This window comes from Cervus canadensis, chromosome 16 (assembly GCF_019320065.1).
Source record: "Cervus canadensis isolate Bull #8, Minnesota chromosome 16, ASM1932006v1, whole genome shotgun sequence".
Classification (NCBI taxonomy): domain Eukaryota; kingdom Metazoa; phylum Chordata; class Mammalia; order Artiodactyla; family Cervidae; genus Cervus; species Cervus canadensis.
In genome coordinates, this window is record NC_057401.1 from 13,112,534 (window position 1) to 13,132,918 (window position 20,385).

General features: G+C 38.8%; 1 protein-coding gene across 4 annotated transcripts in view; it reads right to left on the reverse strand.

Moving 5' to 3' along the window:
• The window catches only part of NLN (neurolysin), a 97,343-nt gene that overhangs the window by 40,374 nt on the left and 36,584 nt on the right, over positions 1 to 20,385 (reverse strand). For 3 of the 4 annotated variants that reach the window (XM_043488982.1, XM_043488984.1, XM_043488985.1), the window contains exons 2-6: positions 19,539 to 19,798; positions 15,370 to 15,518; positions 4,588 to 4,695; positions 3,041 to 3,143; positions 2,034 to 2,194 (exon numbers count right to left, since the gene is read on the reverse strand). In XM_043488982.1, the coding sequence (XP_043344917.1) occupies positions 2,034 to 2,194; positions 3,041 to 3,143; positions 4,588 to 4,695; positions 15,370 to 15,518; positions 19,539 to 19,798 (781 nt within the window). The remainder of the gene's footprint in view (positions 1 to 2,033; positions 2,195 to 3,040; positions 3,144 to 4,587; positions 4,696 to 15,369; positions 15,519 to 19,538; positions 19,799 to 20,385) is intronic. The other variant, XM_043488986.1, reaches the window with a different exon arrangement.

A 20,385-nucleotide genomic window follows, 5' to 3' on the forward strand; every position in this document is an offset into this window, starting at 1 on the left:
AAGTGTACAATTCATGGCACCAATTACATTTATATTGTTATGCAACCATTGCCACTATCTGTTTCTAAGACATTTCTGAACAGAAACTTGGTAACAATAATCTCCCAGTCTCCCTGGCCCCTGGTATCCACTAATCCTTCCTGAAGAAAAATAATTTTTATCTTATTTGAGTCACTGTGCTTTCGGCTGACTTTGTACATCGGTTTAACCTGTACCCTGACACCCACAGAGACTAAACATAGGAATAGAGTGCTGCTCTAACAGAAATGAAAAACCTACAGGAATGGAAGGTGAGGACACAGATGCTGTCATGTAGGAAGCTGGTAATACTCAGTATACCATAGATAACATTTGTTAAAAAATTGTTGCTCACCATAACTTGCAAGGCAAGTCAGTCACCTACCAAGTCTTAGCTCTGCGGGAATTGTTTGAGAAAACGAATAATGTTGGTGTAGGTTTGTTGATATGTGCTGCTTTTGGAAAGATTACACAAGAGAGATGAGCTCAAGTGAGAACTGGTCAGTTGGCAAAGACAGAGGGAAAAGAGCCCTGCTAAGAGAATTTTGCCCGTGGCCCCTGATCTGGGGCATCAGATGACTGGAAAGGCAATTGCTCGGTCCTCCTGACACTCAGCGCTATTGAACTATGATTAGCGGTGAGGGTGCTGCCTTCCTCCTCAAGTCTATGGTTTTGGAGGGCCCTGAAGCAGACACTGTTAGATTGAGGACCAGAGGATGGACACCGTATAGAAGCCCACATATGAGAAAAAATTTGGCAGGTTTGGATATTGTTATTTTAACACGAATCTGGTTGTGCACAAAGAGAAAAGAAAACTATTAAGTTTCTGAGGGCATTTTATTACCAAAGATAAGTGAGCCTGGCCTACAAAAATACCCCTCAGACTTCAAACTGGCATCAGTAGGAATGTATACCAGTAGCCATCTAGGATACAGTCATGGAGGATAATGGACAAGAAAGAATTCCCTGCAGGTAAAACCAGGGGCCACCGCATACAACTGCTAAAGGAATTCTTGCTAGAAAGGAGACCCAAGTAAGTCCAACGGGCGATCCCGGGAAACTTCACAGAGCTCGAAATCCCTACAGTTTCTGCCAGACTGTTCCTGAGAATTGGTCTGGGCCTGCTGTTTCCCACTCTTTCCTTTCTCAAATGGGAGTCTTTAGTGTGGTTTTCTGTTCCTATTCTACCACTGGGGCTGTGTGTGTGTTGGAGCTGAGCGGGCCAGGCAAGTATTCCACCCTTTCACAGGTGGCCAGGTCATGAGAAGCTATAATTGGGGAAGACTGTATGACACTCAGAGATTCTGGTCTAAAGGCAGTTAACTGGTTGGAATCTGACACATGGTCAATGGTTTCTGTGTGGGGGAAAGAAAAAAGGGTACTCATGATTATTTGGATAGCCAGAGAGGCAGACTGTTTGGTGGAGCTGGCTAGCTGACTCCTAGGATTCATTTCTAATTCTTCCTTTTTTCCTCTCAGTAATAGAGTGCCCTTAGCTGACCAAATGGCTATCAACTGAAGATTCTACTTCCCAGCCTCCCCTGCAGTTGGATACCGTTATACAGTGGAATTTAGGTCAATGGAATGTGAACAGAGTTGACATGTGTCATTTTCAGGCCTTCTTAAAGATGCTTGCTCTGTATTTTATTTTCCCACTTCCCAACAGGCTTGAAAATGGTGACAAACTGGCCTTAGAAGTCACTTATTGACGAGAGTTATTCCACCAGCCCTGGACTGTTGACTTGGAAGAAGAATACGACCATTAGCTTCTGTAACCCATTCAATCTATATTAGAACCGCTGAACCTCTGGCCACACTAAGAAGGTTGCCAAAAAAACAAGCCAAAAGCTAAGTCTTGTAAGTCTGAGGATTTAGGAGGCATGACCTTCACACAAACATGTTTACATGGAAAAATCGGAAGCCACTTCTGAGCTAACTTCAACACTGGCGAACAGAGCAAACCCTTTTCTTAACATCTTCCGTAAAAACAAAGGAAAGGCAAACATTTATAATACCTCTTTGCATCTTGTATTAAAAGCCATTTCCATCTTCCTTCTGGTTTCAGGTATACAACATTTCTTCATGACAGGAAAATAGTGTGGATATTTTAAAGTAATTTTATACTTGTCACCATCTGTCTTTTCTAAACTGTTAATGAAATCATCAGGAAGAGCACCTGCAAAAAATCATTTTCTCACACATCAGTTTTTCCACTCATGGTTGGTTTATTTAGCACTGGCATGGTGCCTTTAAGAAGCTCCAGGGATTTTGTGGAGTAATTGAAATTCAAGTAAAATAATGACAATCCTCATAATATTGCTTTGATGTTACTGGAATGGGATGGTAGTTAGAGGTCGGTGGCCTGGGAGATGGTAATTCCAAATATGAGCAGGCCTTAATGCACTTGCACAGACGGCATTTTGATGAAGAGCAGGCAAAATTAAGCACCCCCCCCCACCTCCCCGTGCAAATCTGTAACAAATAAGAAAAGGCTAGTTTAAGTGACAGGGGCTTCCCCGGTGCCTCAGTGATAAAGAATCTGCCTGCAAATGCAGGAGATGCGGGTTTGATTCCTGGGTCGGGGAGATCCACTGGAGAAGGAAATGGCAACCCATTCCAGTATTCTTGCCTGGGAAATCCTATGGACAGAGCAGCCAGGTGGGCTATAGTACATGGAGTCACAAAAGACTCAGACACGACTCAGCAACAAAATGCCAGTTTAAGTTACAATGCAGAGGACACTGTGAGGCAAAAAATTTTAAAAGTGCTGAAGGCTGTTAAACACCAGCATGAATTGTCAAGCAAGATTATAAAATTTCTTCTAGACTGTCTCTACAAACAGTATATATTCTTGTAGCCTAAAAGTTAGGTGTGGTTTGCTTGTGCTTTTTCTACAAGAGGTAGTGGGTTCTGCAGAAGGTACATTTTTTAAAGAATTCTTTTAACTTTGATTTGGTAAACTGTGGGGTGACATTATTTGTCTAAATTATGGACTTATTTTAAAAAAACAACAAAGTTTTACCAAGTTCGGCCTTGGAAAATACAAGGAAGGTATCATCCTCATTGAGGTTTTTGTTAAAGTCAATACATAGCTCACTCATTCTCTTCTTCATTGCTTTAATTTCCTGAAACAAAGATACAAATACAGGACAATAACAATAAAATGCAACTTTCATTCTTATTTCCATCAGTCAAGGAAGTTTCACTTTTATATGAAGACTAGGTTCTGTACCCAACTCTCAGGAAGTACTTTCTTAGAGATATGCCTGATAATACAGTTTTCTGCAATTTTCTACATTGTGTCCATGAGAACCTGTATGTAATACGTACAGAAAGGTAATCCTGGTAATGTGTTAGACATCAAGCATAAATTTTTAAGAACTAAATATATTTAGGAGGTATAGTGAAAGCAGAGTCTGGCATATGGTACATCTACAGTAAGTAGCTAGCTGCTGAGTAAATGAATGAATCTGGTAGCCTATTGATAATGAACACTTTTAATCTTTTCCAATCCAAAAATTTAATTTAGTAAATCAGTATTGGGTACTGAAGTAAATGAAGCGGTAAGAACCGAGTAATTAATTCCATGGTTCCTTAGGAAAACAGGCTATGTTTTAGTTTTATACAGCATTTGCAAATAAAGGTGATTTATGGGCCCTAACATTTGTATAAGAAGTACTAGATTAGGGGGGGAGCAGAAAGTACTAGGTGGGAGATCAAAGAAAGCAATAGGCAGGAAATCACAAGAAAACACATGAGATAATTTATTAACCTGTCCCACTCTTCTAAAAATTCTAGATTATAAAACTTACATAAACCACACAATTTCTCAAAGCATGCTTCTCACCAGTAGCATCACCATCACCTGGGAACTTGTTAGGAATGCCCACTCTGGAGACCCACACATGCCTGCTGAAGCCCACCCTCTCAGGAGGCGGGTCCTGTAAAATCAGAGCTTTAACATGCCCTCCGGGTGATTAGGATGCACACTAAAGTTGAGACTGCTGACTTAACACATACTGTGCAGTGTCCTCCTATCCTGAAGAATGCGTTAATTCTGTAGCTGAGCTTCTGAACCTGAAAGATCTCACTGGGTATTAGACAAAGGAGAACGTTTGAGAAGCTAATCTCTCCATTTTTATGGTGCGTATATTACTCAGAGGGTTTCATTCCAAAATGCTGGTTTTAAAACTTTCCATCATAAGGATTTTACTACCAGTGCCCTATCTCTGTATGCATAAAGAAATGACAATACAAGTTGACTACTAAGGCCTGAACTTGCTATCAGAGGATGTACAGCAGAATGGGGGGAGATAAACCCGGCACACATAAAGCAAATAAAATCCACACAGAATTAAAGAACAATTAAGTCATCAGCTGTTTGACAGTCAACACGCGGTTAATAGGAGTTGTGGAATTTAAAATCATTGACTACCAAATACATTGTAAATTCATTTGTATTATGAGTTATTTTCCACGTTACAAACACGTGTATCCCAATTTCCTGTCCTTTCATTGCATTTAAAAAAATTTATTCTTTTGTTTTCTAATTAAAAGAAATAAACTCACATTTTGTACTTGTTCTGGAAGATGGAGCCCATTCCTTTTTCCCATTTTAACTGATTTTTCCAAGTATCGTCTGGCTTCAGGTTTTATCTTTTCCAGATCACAGGTTTCCTGAAATTAAATAGTGTGACAACCTCTTTCATTTCTGTTACAATAGTGTATGGGTAAATTATAAACTATGAGGCCAAAGTAAAATTTATTCATCATCTCTGGTGGGCTGTGAAAGCACACAGGTGATTATGAGGCAGCCCTTTTGGAAAACCTAAGTTCTTTTATGCTTTAGTGAGCTGCTTCTGCTCATTTAAAACAGAAAAAATGAAATAAAAAGCTAACCAGAATTTCCCTGCCTTGCATCAGAATCAAGTGTGCTGTACCACTTGAAAATATGATAATAGGAATATTTGCATAATCTCATTCTGAGTGTTCTTTATGACTGAGTGGTCTTTTTCACAAAACATCTTTCTTATCACAAAGCATCTGGATTTAATTTTCTATCGTTTGCTAACCTGGTTCCACTTGAGAGGCAAGAATAGAAATAATGGGCAAATTCCGCACAAATGGAAGGTAGGACTCTCTTGTAGGACTCCAACATACCAAACAGGGACAGCTGGATAGAACACTAGCAAAAGGCTTCCAGCGCTTCAAAAATGCCTTACTATCGTTTGGCAAGAAAGATCAAGGGACCATGACAAGCTGCTATGAACAAGTATCTGGGAAAATGAGCTAGCACAGCACAAAGAGGAGGAGAGCTAGACAACACCTGTGAACCCGCACGCAGCAATGCACACAGCACTCGCTAAAAAGGACCGAAGGCCCTGCAGAAGGAGCGGAAAACTCCCCTGGCCACAGCACGGTAATAAACACGCCAGATGTCTCTTTAAAACATGGCGCATCTGGGTGGCTGGCTAGTTTCTGGTCCTTGGGAGGAAACAGGCTCCAGACAGATTCGGCAGGTGCAAAGGCTCCAGCGTGGCTGAGAGCTGACGAGGGCCTGCGGTCTGGACGGCCTTAGCACCCTCTCAGCTTCAGAGACCGAAGAGGGCTGCATTCTCTCTCCCTGAAAGACTTGGGCTGGTCACCTCAAGCTTTGTATTTTCCCACCTAATCATGTCTTTAAAATGCTCAGCTTTAGAGCCTGCATGTTGGACTGTTGGTAAAGAGCTCTCACTGCAACACATCTGTAGTTTTTTACGTCCTGTTGCCGCAGGTAAACAGAGTTGTACTTTAACCGAGGGTACGACTGGGGGTGGCCAAAAAGTTCATTCAGGTTTTCCTGTGAGATGGTATGAATCCAATCCAACCCAATACTTAATACAGCAGCTTGTATCTCACTTTACCCACCAAAAAGCACTTTGTGCCACAGTACTAAAGTACTTATCGTGCATACATTACTCACAGTTTCCTCTGAATTTATTCTCAGTGGAGGCAGAGAACAGTTAGACTTCTTTTTCCACAATAATCCTTTCTGTGTCCCTGGAGAATTCCTGACCCTGTTGGCATGAGTGGAGGTGGAACCCTCCCAGCTGGTATCGGCACACACTGGGATACCAGCAGCAGGTGGCTCAGGGGCAAGACCCCCGGAAGGCTAGGGAGATGGCTGAGCTGGGGGCTGATCTCCCCAAGATGGCCAGTCGTTCAAATTACAGTGTTCATGCGGATTTTTGATGAACGTGGGCTGGCTGAGGCTGGCTTTAACAGCGCCAGGAAGTCTGTCCTGAGATGTGGGGCATGGCAACAAGAGTCCCCAGGCAGGAGGACACGACAGGTTGTAAGGCTGGGGAGAATCTAGGTGGCAGCTGTGTGCAGTGGAAGAGAGGAAAAAACAGTCCCTAGTGAGAAGGGCCTGGCAAGGGCCAGGTACACGGTGAAGAACCCAAGGGGGCAGGCTGAGATCCAGGGCAGAGGGCCGTCCCATCTGGGCAGTGCCCAGGACAGAAGCAAGGCTCAGAGCTGGGCAGCCGCGTGGGTGCTCAGGTTCCTGGCATTCACCTGGTCACAGGTGGCCCTGAGCTCAGGACAGAGGCTCATCAGAGGCCTCGCCCGCGGATGTAAGCAGAATTTGTCCTCTCCTCCGGTGCTTGATCAGGAGGTGCCCTCACACTCAGAGGGCTGGACTGGACATATCTGGTGGTTGCAGGGTGCTAGCTCAGAGAGCCTGAAAGGGCACTCAGCAGTCAACTCAAAACTCCAGATCTAAATTAGGTAACTACATATCCTCCCCAAATAGTTAACCCACGTGTCAACAGGTAGAAGGATGTTCTGAGAAAAATCACTTCTGAATTAGGTATAATTAAAAATGACCAAACTACATGTACTGAAATATTTGACTTATCACAAAAATGACATTTAACAAAAGTCTGATTCGATTATAACCAGACACCCTTTGCCTTTCAGACTCTGAGGTCCTGGGAAATTTCCGGACGTCTCTGGTAGGAGTAAAGCACGTCTAAAATGTGCTTTGAAAGCACATTCCTTTCCCAAAGCTGATCATAATAATATTCTCCCTTATAATCTCCAGGCAAGGTCAGAATTACTGCCCAAGGATTTTCTAAGAGGGAATCAGCCGACACTTCTGGACCGCTCTGATCCAGTTGTATCTTCCTTCCTGAAAAAGAATTTAATCTCCTTGAACTTGAACCAGGTCTCAGGCCTCTTTGGTGTGGGCAGGCAGGGGCTAAAGTTCTCTGAAGTCATTTTCAAATTTATATAATCTGACAGCAGGAGATCTTGCTTTATTATTTTTTAAAAAATGTATTATTTAAAAAATTTTTATTTTATATTGGAGTTGTAATTACAACAATGTTGTAATAGTTTCAAGTGGTCAGCAAAGGGAGTCAGCCATACATACGCATGTATCCATTCTCAGGGGATCTTATTTTAAACTCTGTGGTAACAAGATTTAGTTTTCCCAACTTCCTCCTGTAACTAAGAACTTCTATATACAAGTATGAGCACACAAACACACATACTCTTACATGTATGCTTTTGGGCTTCCTTGGTGGCTTGGTGGTAAAGAATCTGCCTGCCAATGTAGGAGACATGGGTTTGATCCCTTGGTCAGGAAGATCCCTTGGAAAAGGAAATGGAAACCCACTCCAATATTCTTGTGAATACTGGAAATACCTGTGAAATCCCATGGACAGAGGACCTGGGTGGGCTACAGTCCATGGGGTTGCAAAAGAGTCGGATAAGACTTGACTTAACTAAATAACAAAATACTCACTTCACAGACAAGAAAACTGAGGTTAAATGATTTCCTCAATATCCCACAGCTGGTTAGCTATAAAAGTGGGGATAGAAATAAATTTTTCTGTATTTGTAGTGTCTTTCCCTTTCTTCTGCATTTCATTTTGGTTTCTTTTTTCAATCACTTTTACTTGCTGTCTTGGGGAAGCAACAGAAACAGTGAGAGATTTTATTTATATGGGCTCCAAAATCACTGCAGATGGTGACTGCAACCATGAAATTAAAAGACACTTGCTCCTTGGAAGGGAAGCTATGACCAACCTAGACAGCATATTAAAAAGCAGAGACATTACTTTGCCAACAAAGGTCTGTATGTCAAAAGTCAAAGCTGTGGTTTTTCCAGTAGTCATGTATGGATGTGAGAGTTGGACCATAAAGAAAGCTGAGCACCAAAGAATTGATGCTTTTGAACTGTGGTGTTGGAGAAGATTCTTGAGAGTCCCTTGGACTGCAAGGAGATGCAACCAGTCCATCCTAAATGAAATCAGTCCTGAATATTCATTGGAAGGACTGATGCTGAAGCTGCAGCTCCAATGCTTTGGCTACTGGATGCGAAGAACTGACCCATTAGAAAAGACCCTGATGCTGGGAAAGACTGAAGGCAGGAGAAGCGGATGACAGAGGATGAGACGGTTGGATGGCATCACAGACTGATGAACGTGAGTTTGAGCAAGCTCTGGGAGTTGGTGATGGGTCGACTGGGAAGCCTGGCGTGCTGTAGTCCATGGCGTCACAAAGAGCCGGACAGGACTGAGCAACTGAACTGAACTGATACTCACTGTCAGGTTTTTGCCCTACTAAGGTGAAGAGAGCGTTCTCGGGCAGCTGCCTGCACTCTGGGCAGGCGGGCTGCAGAAAGGCCAGCTTGCCGACTCCTATATGCTGTCACAAGGGTCTGCATTTGTGTGGGCCACAGGCAGAGTGAGAAACCGCACTACATGAGGACACATTTATTTTTTTTAGACTTCCATTTATTTTTTTTCCAGTTTTTTTTTTAATATTTATGTATTTATTTGGCAGCTCCAGGTCTTAGTTGTAGTATGTGGGATCTAGTTCTCCGACCAGGGATCCAACCCTGGCCCCCTGAATTGGGAGCACAGAGTCCTAGCCACTGGACCACCAGGGAAGTCCCCATGAGGACACATTTTGACTGGGAATAGTTCTGTTCTATCCAACATCACTTATGGAGCTCCAATTAACATCAGGCACTAGGGAAACAAGACAGACTATCTCCTTGAAGCTTTTTAAGTCCCACAGAGGAAGAAAAGATACCTTAGCAAACAATGTTAATCTGCAGTGAGTGAAAAGAGAGGGAAGCACAAGAGGACATTGGGCTAATGGAGAAACTAAGGCAAGGAAGTTGATGCTTTATACTGGATCTACTGACTTTTAAGAGTCTGACAAAGGTCCAAGTTTCAGTAGTATCATGACCAATGACTAGACTTGTACATTTCAAAATCAAGAAGGCATGGTAAGCAGAGGGAATTACCGTTGCCATGTTGAATTTTGGGCTGAGTTTTTCCTCTTTAAAATGTTTATTTGTATGTGCACTCTTTCCTTTTTTTTAAATCATGGTTTTAAGATACTGCTTCTTGTATTTTAATTTGGAACCAAATCTCCACAGCTGGTAGATCACATAATGCTTAAAAACATCTATACTTAATCCTGTGACCTACTCATTTACACTAACTTTAAAACTTTCCTGTTGAAATCATTAATTGGCTAAAACGAACTGGCAAGACCAAAGCCCACAGCTCTGAAAAAAATATAAATAATATTATAATAGATAGTTGCATTTCTCAATTTAGCATAATTCACTTAATTTCACTAAAGAATTCTTTTCCTGTACTTCTTACTCAGCAGGCCACTATAATAAAATATTATATGCCTAGAGACATTGCACATTTTTCTCACCAATATGGCTTTTTTTTTTTATCTCTGCAGGCTTTTTAGCCAATGATTGAGAAGCCTTTGTCAGGACAGGGAAATATTAAGACTTGAGGCCATAGTTGCTGGCTTTTGATATTTGGACATTTTGTAGCTAAAGGGATGTGTTCATTTTTTTTTCTTCTGATAGATATAAGGATACATTAAATGTTATATTTCAATGTAATGTCTGAAATTTACAAATGATTATAACTACCTATATATATTATGAAAACAAATTAAATCCACCCTTAAACTTATGAAACAGAATATTAAAACACTGCTGCCTTTATCTGTGTAACAGGTAACGACTCTCTTGAATTTTGTGTTAAATATTTTCTACTAGTTTTACCACTTAGGTTTACATTGTTTGGATTCAGGAAGATCCCCTGAGGAAGGAAATGGCAACCCACTCTAGTATTCTTGCCTGGGAAACCCCATGGACAAAGGAGCCTGGCAGGCTACAGTCCACGGGGTCACAGAAGTGTTGGACACGACTTAGGAACTACACACTAAAATCCCACTAAATACATTGTTTACTTTTGCTCCTTTTGGCCTTTTAAAATGATATCTTGTTGTATGCAGTGTTATGTAGTTTCTTTTTTTCATTTGTTGTTACTAAGATTTTCCTCTGCCTTTTCTAAAGGCAGAACCAGAGATCAAATTGCCAATATCTGCTGGATCATCCAAAAAGCAAGAGAGTTCCAGAAAAACATCTATTTCTGCTTTACTGACTATGCCAAAGCCTTTGACTGTGTGAACCACAGCAAACTCTGGAAAATTCTTAAAGAGATGGGAATACCAGACCACCTGACCTCCCTCTTGAGAAATCTGTATTCAGGTCAGGAAGCAACAATTAGAACTGGACATGGAACAACAGACTGGTTCCAAATACGAAAAGGAGTACATCAAGGCTATATCTTGTCACCCAGCTTATTTAACTTATATGCAGAGTATATCATGAGAAACACTGGGCTGGAGGAAGCACAAGCTGGAATCAAGATTGCTGGGAGAAATATCAATAACCTCAGATATGCAGATGACACCACCCTTCTGGCAGAAAACAAAGAAGAACTAAAGAGCCTCTTGATGAAAGTGAAAGAGGAGAGTGAAAAAGTTGGCTTAAAACTCAACATTCAGAAAACCAAAGATCATGGCATCTGGTCCCATCACTTCATGGCAAATAGATGGGGAAACAGTGGAAACAGTGGCAGACTTTATTTTTTTGGGCTCCAAAATCACTGCAGATGGTGACTGCAGCCATGAAATTAAAAGACACTTGCTCCTTGGAAGAAAAGTTATGACCGACCTAGATAGCATATTAAAAATCAGAGACATTACTTTGTCAACAAAGGTCCATCTAGTCAAGGCTATGGTTTTTCCAGTATGTATGGATGGATGTGAGAGTTGGACGGTGAAGAAAGCTGAGCACTGAAGAACTGACGCTTTTGAACTGTGGTGTTGGGAGAAGACTCTTGAGAGTCCCTTGGACTGCAAGGAGATCCAACCAGTCCATCCTAGGGGAGATCAGTCCTGGGTGTTCATTGGAAGGACTGATGCTGAAGCTGAAACTCCAATACTTTGGCCACCTGATTTGAAGAACTGACCCATTTGAAAAGACCCTGATGTTGGGAAAGATTGAAGGCAGGAGGAGAAGGGGACGACAGAGGATGAGATGGTTGGACGGCATCACCAACTCTATGGACATAAGTTTGAGTAAACTCCTGGAGTTGGTGATGGACAGGGAGGCCTGGTGTGCTGCAGTCCATGGGGTCACAAAGAGTCAGACATGACTGAGTGACTAAACTGAACTGAACTGAAGATTTAATCATGCTATTGAATGTTGCTGTAGTTTATTTTCTTCACTAATATAAAACATTCTATTGTGAATATACTAGAGTGTATTGACCCACTTTCCTTTTGATGGAAATCTGAGTTGTTTCAGTGTTTTGCTATTATAGATAATGTTGTTATGAATACATGTTCAATTTCACCTGTGGACAAATGTAAACATATTTTTAGGTAAATACTGAACTGGGGATGGGGAGGGTATGCTACATTACAGAGAATGTAAGATACAACTTCATAGGATTAGATTTTTTTCTGAATTAGTTATTACTATTATTTTAAAAATCAATTTACACATGTCCTAGCAGTGCACAAATATTCCCACTGATTCCTATCTGCACAGATGCTTGGCATTGTCAGACTCATTTCTGTCAATCTAGTTAGTGAAGAATCTTACTGCAGTCTTTATTTGAACTTCCCTGACTTAAAGAGGTTACACATTTTTTTCATGTTTAATTGCCATTTGTGTTTCATCTGAACCACCTTTCATGTCGTCTGCTCATTTTTCTATTGGGATGCTTGTCTTTCTTACTGATTAGAGTATCACTTTATATATCCTAGGTACTAATGCTTTGCTAGTTTCATGTTCTGCAAATTTCTTTTTTTAGTATTTCAGGTTTTTTTGTGTGTGTCAGTGTCTTTTCACTTTATTAATAGAAGTTCTTTATTTTAATGTAGTCATGTTTATCAGACTTATAGTTAGCACCTTTGGTGTCTTTTTTTTAAGAAATACTTCCCGGCTCAGATGTCATAAAGTTTTATTTCCATATAAACTGCCAGAAGCTTTAAAGTTTAGCTTTTTAAGACTTTAATCCATTAGGGATTGTTTTCCATTTGGTTGTGAGGAAGCAATATGATATTTTTTGCCCCACATGGATAGCTCATGTCCTTACATCAATTACTGAAGGCCTGTTTTTTAATTTGTCACCATTTCTCACTCTAGTTTCAGGAACATTTACTAAATATTTACTATACTTTGTACCAGGCACTCTGCCAAAGATGCAAAATAAAATCAAATGTGACACCTTTTTCCCTTGAGGGCTTTAACATAAAGTCTACATGACTTCTGGCAAGTATTTACCATCCACTTCCATGACTTGGAGAAGGAAAGGCAACCCACTCCAGTATTCTTGCCTGGGAAATCCCATGGAAGAGGAGCCTGGTGGTCTACAGTCTAGGGGGTTGCAAAGAGTTGGACATGACTGAAAGACTAACACTTTCACTTTCTTTCCATGACTCTTGGAAAGTTACCATTTCTGAGCCTTAGTTTCTCTACTTGTAAAAAGGGATACTTCACAAGATTGGTATGAGAGTTAAACTAGATAACCATATTGCTATATAACTGTAAAGTAGCATTACTAGCCATGCTTGGGAAGGAAGTATGAAGACTACAGCACGCTGGTTAGTCTCATGCCCTACTATGATTTCATCCATCCATTTAGTCAACAAATTGCTGATTTTAAAGGTTGTGAAATGAGACTGTGAATCAGATGATACTCCCTAGACTATAATGCAGTGTCCCTTGAATCCGGGAGATAGTCATGACTCGTCAGTCAACATGGTGCTGCAGAAGTGATGCTATGTGACTTCTGAGACAGGTCATAAAATGCAGTGCAGCTTCTGTGCAGACTGCTGTAACATCGTGTTGAAGCCCTCTGTCTCCAAGAAAAGAAGTCCTACTGCCTGCTGCTGCCATGCTGGGAGGAAGTCCAGATTAGCCCACGTAGAGACACTACACAGAAGGGCCCCGAGGGGACACGAAGATAGAGGTATCTGGCTGGTCTACCTGCTCCGTCAGCACGGCCTGAATCTCATGCAAGACTCCAAGCCAGGGCTGATATCTCCTGAATTCCTGACCTGTACAAACTATGAGAGAAGAGAAAATGACTGCTACTATCTTTAGTCACTAAGTTTTAGAGTTACATGTTGTACATCAACAGATAACTAGAACGCTTACTGGGCACAGATTCTGCATTAAAGAACTGTGAAAAAAAGTAATTTCATGTTTCTATACATCAATCTTAAGTGAAAAATAACACAGGAGCTAAAATAGCATTTTATGTCTAACTAAGATAATACATTTGATTATTGGCTACATTGGTGGTAGATTATTATTTAGAGCACCCTTGTTCAGGTAGAGCAAGCCCAAAATTGATGACTCTACATAAATTTAAAATCCTACTACTCAGTCTAATGAAGGCTTTATGAATTATATCATGGTTGCTCTATTTTCACTTAGAGGAAAATTAAAGGAAAAAATAAATAGAATATTTAGATACATCTAACTTTGGTAGCTATGAATGGTGTGAGATTTACCATCTATTCAAGTATCCAACTCAAGCAAAGAACTGAAACTGATAGTTCTAGATTTTTAAAAATACCAACTGAAAAGTATTAATATTTGTCAAGGTAGGTATTTAAATTCACCAAATAAGGTCCAGTACATAAACAAGCACAATAGTTATTTAGTGGGATCAGAGGTCAATACATACAAAATATAAAAGTTTAACAAAGAAATCTAAAGTGACAAGTCTCCCAGATCTTGATAATATTTATAAGAAATCAGAAAAGGTGGAAAAGTAACAAAAACAGGAGACTCAATTAATAACATTAAGGTGCAATACTTTTTTGAGGCTAGAAAATCCCAAATGAGAACTCAGAAGTCAGGATAAAAAAATACTTAATCAAAAAAAAAAAAAAAACCTAATCAAAGAAAACTAGAAATACTAGGGAAAATTTCTATAGTACATATATAATATCCAGGTACAAAAGAAATTAGATTATTCTGGGATGAAATAAAAATCAGAAATTATAAGGGCCATGATTTGAATTGTATGGAATAACAACTGGAATCAAAAGTTGAAAAGAGAACAATTTAGTAAAAAAATAGTCATAGTTATTTTATGTTATTTTTGAAGTGCCAAAGATGAACAATTATGAGTCATCATAGATGAACACAAATTAAGGGTGAAAAATGTCTGACATGAAAAAATAGCACATATGTCTTACATGTCTAAATAAATTTTTGACTACACATGCCACAGTGAGGTACAAATAAAATATTTGAAATAAAATGGCTTTTTATTTCAATTCTTGTCATAATTTGCTAAAAAGAAAACAACCTTAGAGATTTTGCATATGCAACATGCAAAATTAACAAAAATGCCTAGGATTGTAAAACCTTGGTTGTTTTCCAAACAAATTGCTGAGAACCATGAAAATGAAAATTCAAAGCAAAGACATGATGAAAATGCTAGGAAGCAAATCAACATTGGTGATGAAAAGAGTCAAAACACTCAAGGCAGACCCACCTAGAGATTTCATAATCCATAATTTCTATGAGTTCTGAGAAATGTAAGAATGACAGAGAGGAATGGCTCCAGCATGCAGAATCAAACAGTAAGTCATCAGTTTTATGGCCAAAACCACATGATTATTTATAGACAACTCAACTCCATTTGAGGTGCAATTTTTTTTAAAATTCAAAGTTTTTCATTAAACTATTAAAGTTCATGATAGTTAAAAAGTCTTAGATTTATAGATGTATACTCTTTTATTATACTTGGTCTTAAAATTTTTAAATGAATGTAATTAGTAGCTCAACTTAAACCTAAGTGGCATAATATAACACTATGTTGTGCCCTCTATTATAATAATTAGAAACAAAATCTAGGTGCATTCAAATACTTTTTATCATTGGTCAAACGCTTTTATGTCTTTATTGTTGGGTTTTTTTCCTTTTAAAGGAATTGTAAGATCATTTACCTTTAAATGAACAACTCTCAGAAAGATATCTTGTCTCATGCTCATCTCAATATCAAAACGAGAAAGTCTTTTGTCTGCTTCTGTACTTGCAGCTCGTACTTCTTTGTCAGAGGAGACATGCTGCGGAAAGTCTAGCATGGTTCGTTCCACTGTTAATAGAGGAAAAAAAACCACAGGGACTCATCAAGTCGGTATTAAGAAAAATACCTCATACATAGATGAATGATTATCCTAATATAAGTCTTTCATTATATATTTTCTCTAAAGGCTCCTAAGGCTTTTGAGAAACAGTGTCTAAAATAGGACTTCGCTATTCCAGGGGCATTGCTAAGAACAATAAGGGTGTACACTGAGTAATTAATGAAGTATGGTTAGAATGTAATTTATTAACTGGGAATGTAGGGGGAAAAAAGATGTCCTTTTTTTTTTTTTAAGATGTCCTTTTTTTAAAAAAAAATTTTATTGGAGTATAGTTGACTTACAAAGTTGTGTTAGTTTCAGGAGTACAAAAAGGTGAATCAGTTATACATATACATATAACCACTCTTTTTAGATTCTTTTCTCATATAGGCCATTACTTAGTATTAAGTAGAGCTCCCTGTGCTATACAGTAGGCTCTTACTACTATCTATTATATATATAGTACGGTGTATACATCAATCACAATCTTCCAATTTAAAAGATATAGTTCTCATACTGAGGCATTTTATAGTCTGGGAGTTGGGGGTAGGCAACAGTACACGAAAAGATAAACGATACCAGGACAGAGCAGCATAGCTGTCAAATGAATGGGACAGGAACTCAAAGGCAGCAAAACCAAGGGCTGAGGCATTAAGCCATGCCTGTGGAGAAGGCTGGACCTTAGAGGATGGGCCGGGCGAGAGGAAGAGCTCACCTGGGGACTGCAGAAGTAGAGACCGCAAGCATGGGGACTGGCAAAACAAAGCATGTTTAAGAAACAAGCAGGTGATTTAGAGGGATGGGTTTGTTTAGAAAAGGAGTTCTTAACCTTCACAATAGACTTTTAATTTAACCAAAGTCATGAACCCTCCCCCAAATGCAAGCATTCATACAAACATAAAAAGCTGCATATAATTTCAAATGATCCTCAGAAATCTCATATCCAATAAGCAGCTGAATACTGGGGCCCTTCCTGTTAAATGATAGTGGTAATGTCTTCTGTTCTCACTTTCACATATCAAACTTGGTTGTTGGATTTTTCAAACATTTGTATTTTGACTTTAATTAGCCAAAAATCTGATGTCTTGAAATAATCCATACTACAGCAAAAAAAAAAAAAAGAGTATCATTTATAGGGAAGTTTTGGCTAGGCTGTGACAATGAATATATTTTAATTTTACTCTTTAGCACTTTGAAGGTATTGTAAATAGGTAAAATTTACACATGTGATACATGGTAGACAGCAAAGCTACCCTTTACATAACAAAGAATTGTCCAGTTAAACAAGGTACCTTATGCATATCAGTCCTCTTAAAACATGGTTACAAAGAAAGCTATAAAAATGCCACAAATATCTAAACAAATTCATAGTGTCTGTTTTTAAAAAGATTAGATAATTATTATTTTAAGATTTGACTGAATATATCATGTTTTGTCCCTTGGTTAAAGAATGAATGGAACATACGATGTAGCATTTAATATTAATACATAGAGCATTTGTTTAAGTGAATTAACTAGAGAGTTATAATTTTTGTTTATTTAATACTTTTTAAAGTTAGCTCAAAAAGATACTAAGAAGGAATCAAAATTGCTCAAGAACTTAAATGAGCAGAATGAAATGAAGAGTCTGAAACTGGAAACATTCTTAAACAAACAATAATACTGAAAACCATTTCCTTCCTTACTTTCCCACAAAGACCTGGAGCCAGACTTAAGCTCTCACTTTCAGACTACAAACAGTGCTGATGCCCATTACCTGACGCTAGATAAAATGCAGTTTTAACAGCTATTGCAGGAGAACATACACAGATAAGAGAAACTTTTAAAAAATCTATTCTGAAATTCAAACATTTTTATGATTAACCTATGAAAATAAATTCACAGGAGAGGGAGAACAAATATCACAAAACTAAAGTTATATTTAAAAGATGTATGATTTGGGCAGAAAAAGCAGAATTTAAGATCATTCTGTTTTAAAAGATTTTTTCCCCACCTATTTTTACATTTCTTAAATGTGTAAGCTGTTACCGTGGCACACCATCATAGCCATAAGTGACTGAAAATGTGAGTGTGTGAACCAAGGACAAACCACTTACAGGGTAGAAGAGGAATATGAAACTGCCTGCTGAGAAAGTTCTGCTGAATGGGGACCAACTCCCTTCTTTCGACTAACTACAAGCCCAATCAGATTTTCTTTACTGAAGATTTTAAGTTCAAGGCTCATAGCAAAATTTAGTGGCCATTAATGAGAGTGGAAAAAAAAAAAGTCACTGAGTCATGATTCTGTGTGACCCCATGGACTGTAGCCAAACAGACTCCTCTGTCTATGGAATTCAGGCAAGAATACCGGAGTGGGTAGCCATTCCCTTCTCCAGGGGATCTTCCTGACCCAGGGATGGAACCCTGTATTGTATGCAGATTCTTTACCGTCTGACCCACCAGGCAGAAGAGGGTGGCAGAAGATGAGATGGTTAGATAGCATCACCAGCTCAATGCATATGAATTCGAGCAAGCTCCGGGAGATAGTGAAGGACAGGGAAGCCTGCTGTGCTGTAGTCCATGGGGTCGCAAAGAGTCAGACACGACTGAGCGACTGAACAGAAACGAGAGTGAAGAAGCTGGTAGTAAGCGGCAGAAACTGGAACAGAAATGCAGAGGGAAGAGAAAGTAGTCGAGTGCATATATCATAGTAGGACACAGGGTAGGGAGCTCGTGGTATGGGTAAAGAGATGACTTGCTCACTAGGGCCGCTTAAGATTTTGGACAACCTTCCAAATTCCAGAATTCATACAAATGTTTATGATACTCAGTTATAGCCTATGTTCTTAGAAAGCCCAGTTACCACACAGTCAAGATTGTTTGGCCATAATTATCCTACAAAATTCTTTGCAATAACTGGCATGATTCTTCATTCCTTATAATTCAAAGGGTCTAATAGTTATATTGGGGGTTTCCCAGGTTGGCCAGTGGTAAAGAGTCCGCCAGCAATGCAGGAGATGCAAGAGGTGGGTTCGATCCCTGGGTCAAGAAGATCCCCTGGAGCAGGAAATGGCAACCTTTCCCAGTATTCTTGCCTGGAAAATTCCAGGGACAGAGGAGACTGGTGGGCTGCAGTCCATGGGGCTGCAAAGAGTCAGACATGACCGAGCAACTGAACACACAATAGTTAGATTATAAAAATAATATATTTTAAGTGTAGGAAATATGGAAAATAGAGAAAAGTATAAAGAGTAAATTAAAAATCAACTATAAACTTAGTACCCAAGACACTGGACAGTATTAAAATTTGTTTTCTTTCTGTGTCCTTTTAATGTTACTAAATACTGCTCCTAAACATGATTTTAATGCCTGTTTACTGTTACAGAGGGTGAATGTACCATAATTTATTTAGCTATTCTACTAGTTGACACTTAGCAGTTAGTTGTTTCCAAGCTTTTGCTATGATAGAGTACCTGTTTATACATAAATTTATACATGATTTTTCCTATATCTGATTATTTCTTAGATTATACCTAAATAGGGAATTAATTATTGGGCTAGGGTATGCACTTCTTAAGGCTTCCCTGATAGCTCAGTTGGTAAAGAATCTGCCTGCAATGCAGGAGACCCCGGTTCAATTCCTGGGTCAGAAAGATCCGATGGAGAAGGGATAGGCTACCCACTCCAGTATTCTTGGGCTTCCTTTGTGGCTCAGCTGGTAAAGAATCCGCCTGCACGTCTTAAAAAGTTTTGATAGATATTGCTCTCCAGAAAGCAGCTGTAACAAGAGTGTATATTTTATAGCACCTCAGGCCACATAATAAAATTTTTTAACTTAGGTAATATAATTCCAAGCAATTATGAATCATTGATCATTTAAGTAATTACAAATCATTATGTAAAAATCAATGTCTTGTACAATTGGAAAATGAATTGTTGAGTCGGGAAGCATAAAATGGCTTATGATGCCCACAAAATGAAATATTGATATGCTTTTGCATCCTACTCACCTATATATTTCACTTCCACGTCTGCTAGTGCCTGCAAACAGTTCTCATAAGTTACCTCCTTAATGTCAAGCATTCCAATAGCATCGTACACCTGTTTGGTCTGCGAGATGAGCTCCTCAGTTCTTGTTTTGATTTGCTCTGGTGAAAGATCCCATCTTAAAACATTCCTACCAGCTGCCATATAGGAAGACATTGCCTGAAGGGGAGACACCTCTTCTCTTCCTAAAGTCATTCTGAATAAAATTCTGGAACCACCAACTCTAAAAACAATCAGAAAAAGGATAAAAATTAGGCATTCTGTTGGTCCAAAGTCAAGAGACATATGTGTATTATTTAATTAAATTTTAAATTAGAAAGAACTGTTTACTCAAATTGAGCAAATTTCTTTCAGGTGAATACATATTCATGAAACTAAATGCTCTTGTATTTACTTGTTTTCTTGACTAGTTACAGAGTTAATGGAATTTGGACTTTTCAAACACTGAATTACTTATGTAATTAAATCAGATAGAGAAATAAAGTTAGGTGTCAAAGATATAATATTGATAATTGTCCTTTATAAATTAAACCAGTAGTCTTTCTTAAACTTTTTTTTTTTGCTAATATTCACCCACTGTGTATGTAAACTCAATATTTTGATATTCAGGAATGAAGTATTTTCAAAATTCTCTTTATGTTGAACAATTTAAAAAATGTATTACCAAAATTTCATGTAAATCAACTATGTTGATTTGAATTTATGACTTAAAAAATAAAATCTGGTATGGTATTATCCTAAAAGATAAAGGGGGAAAAAAATTAAAAATTATACCAATCCTTTAACCCCTTAAATACTGAAACTAAAAAT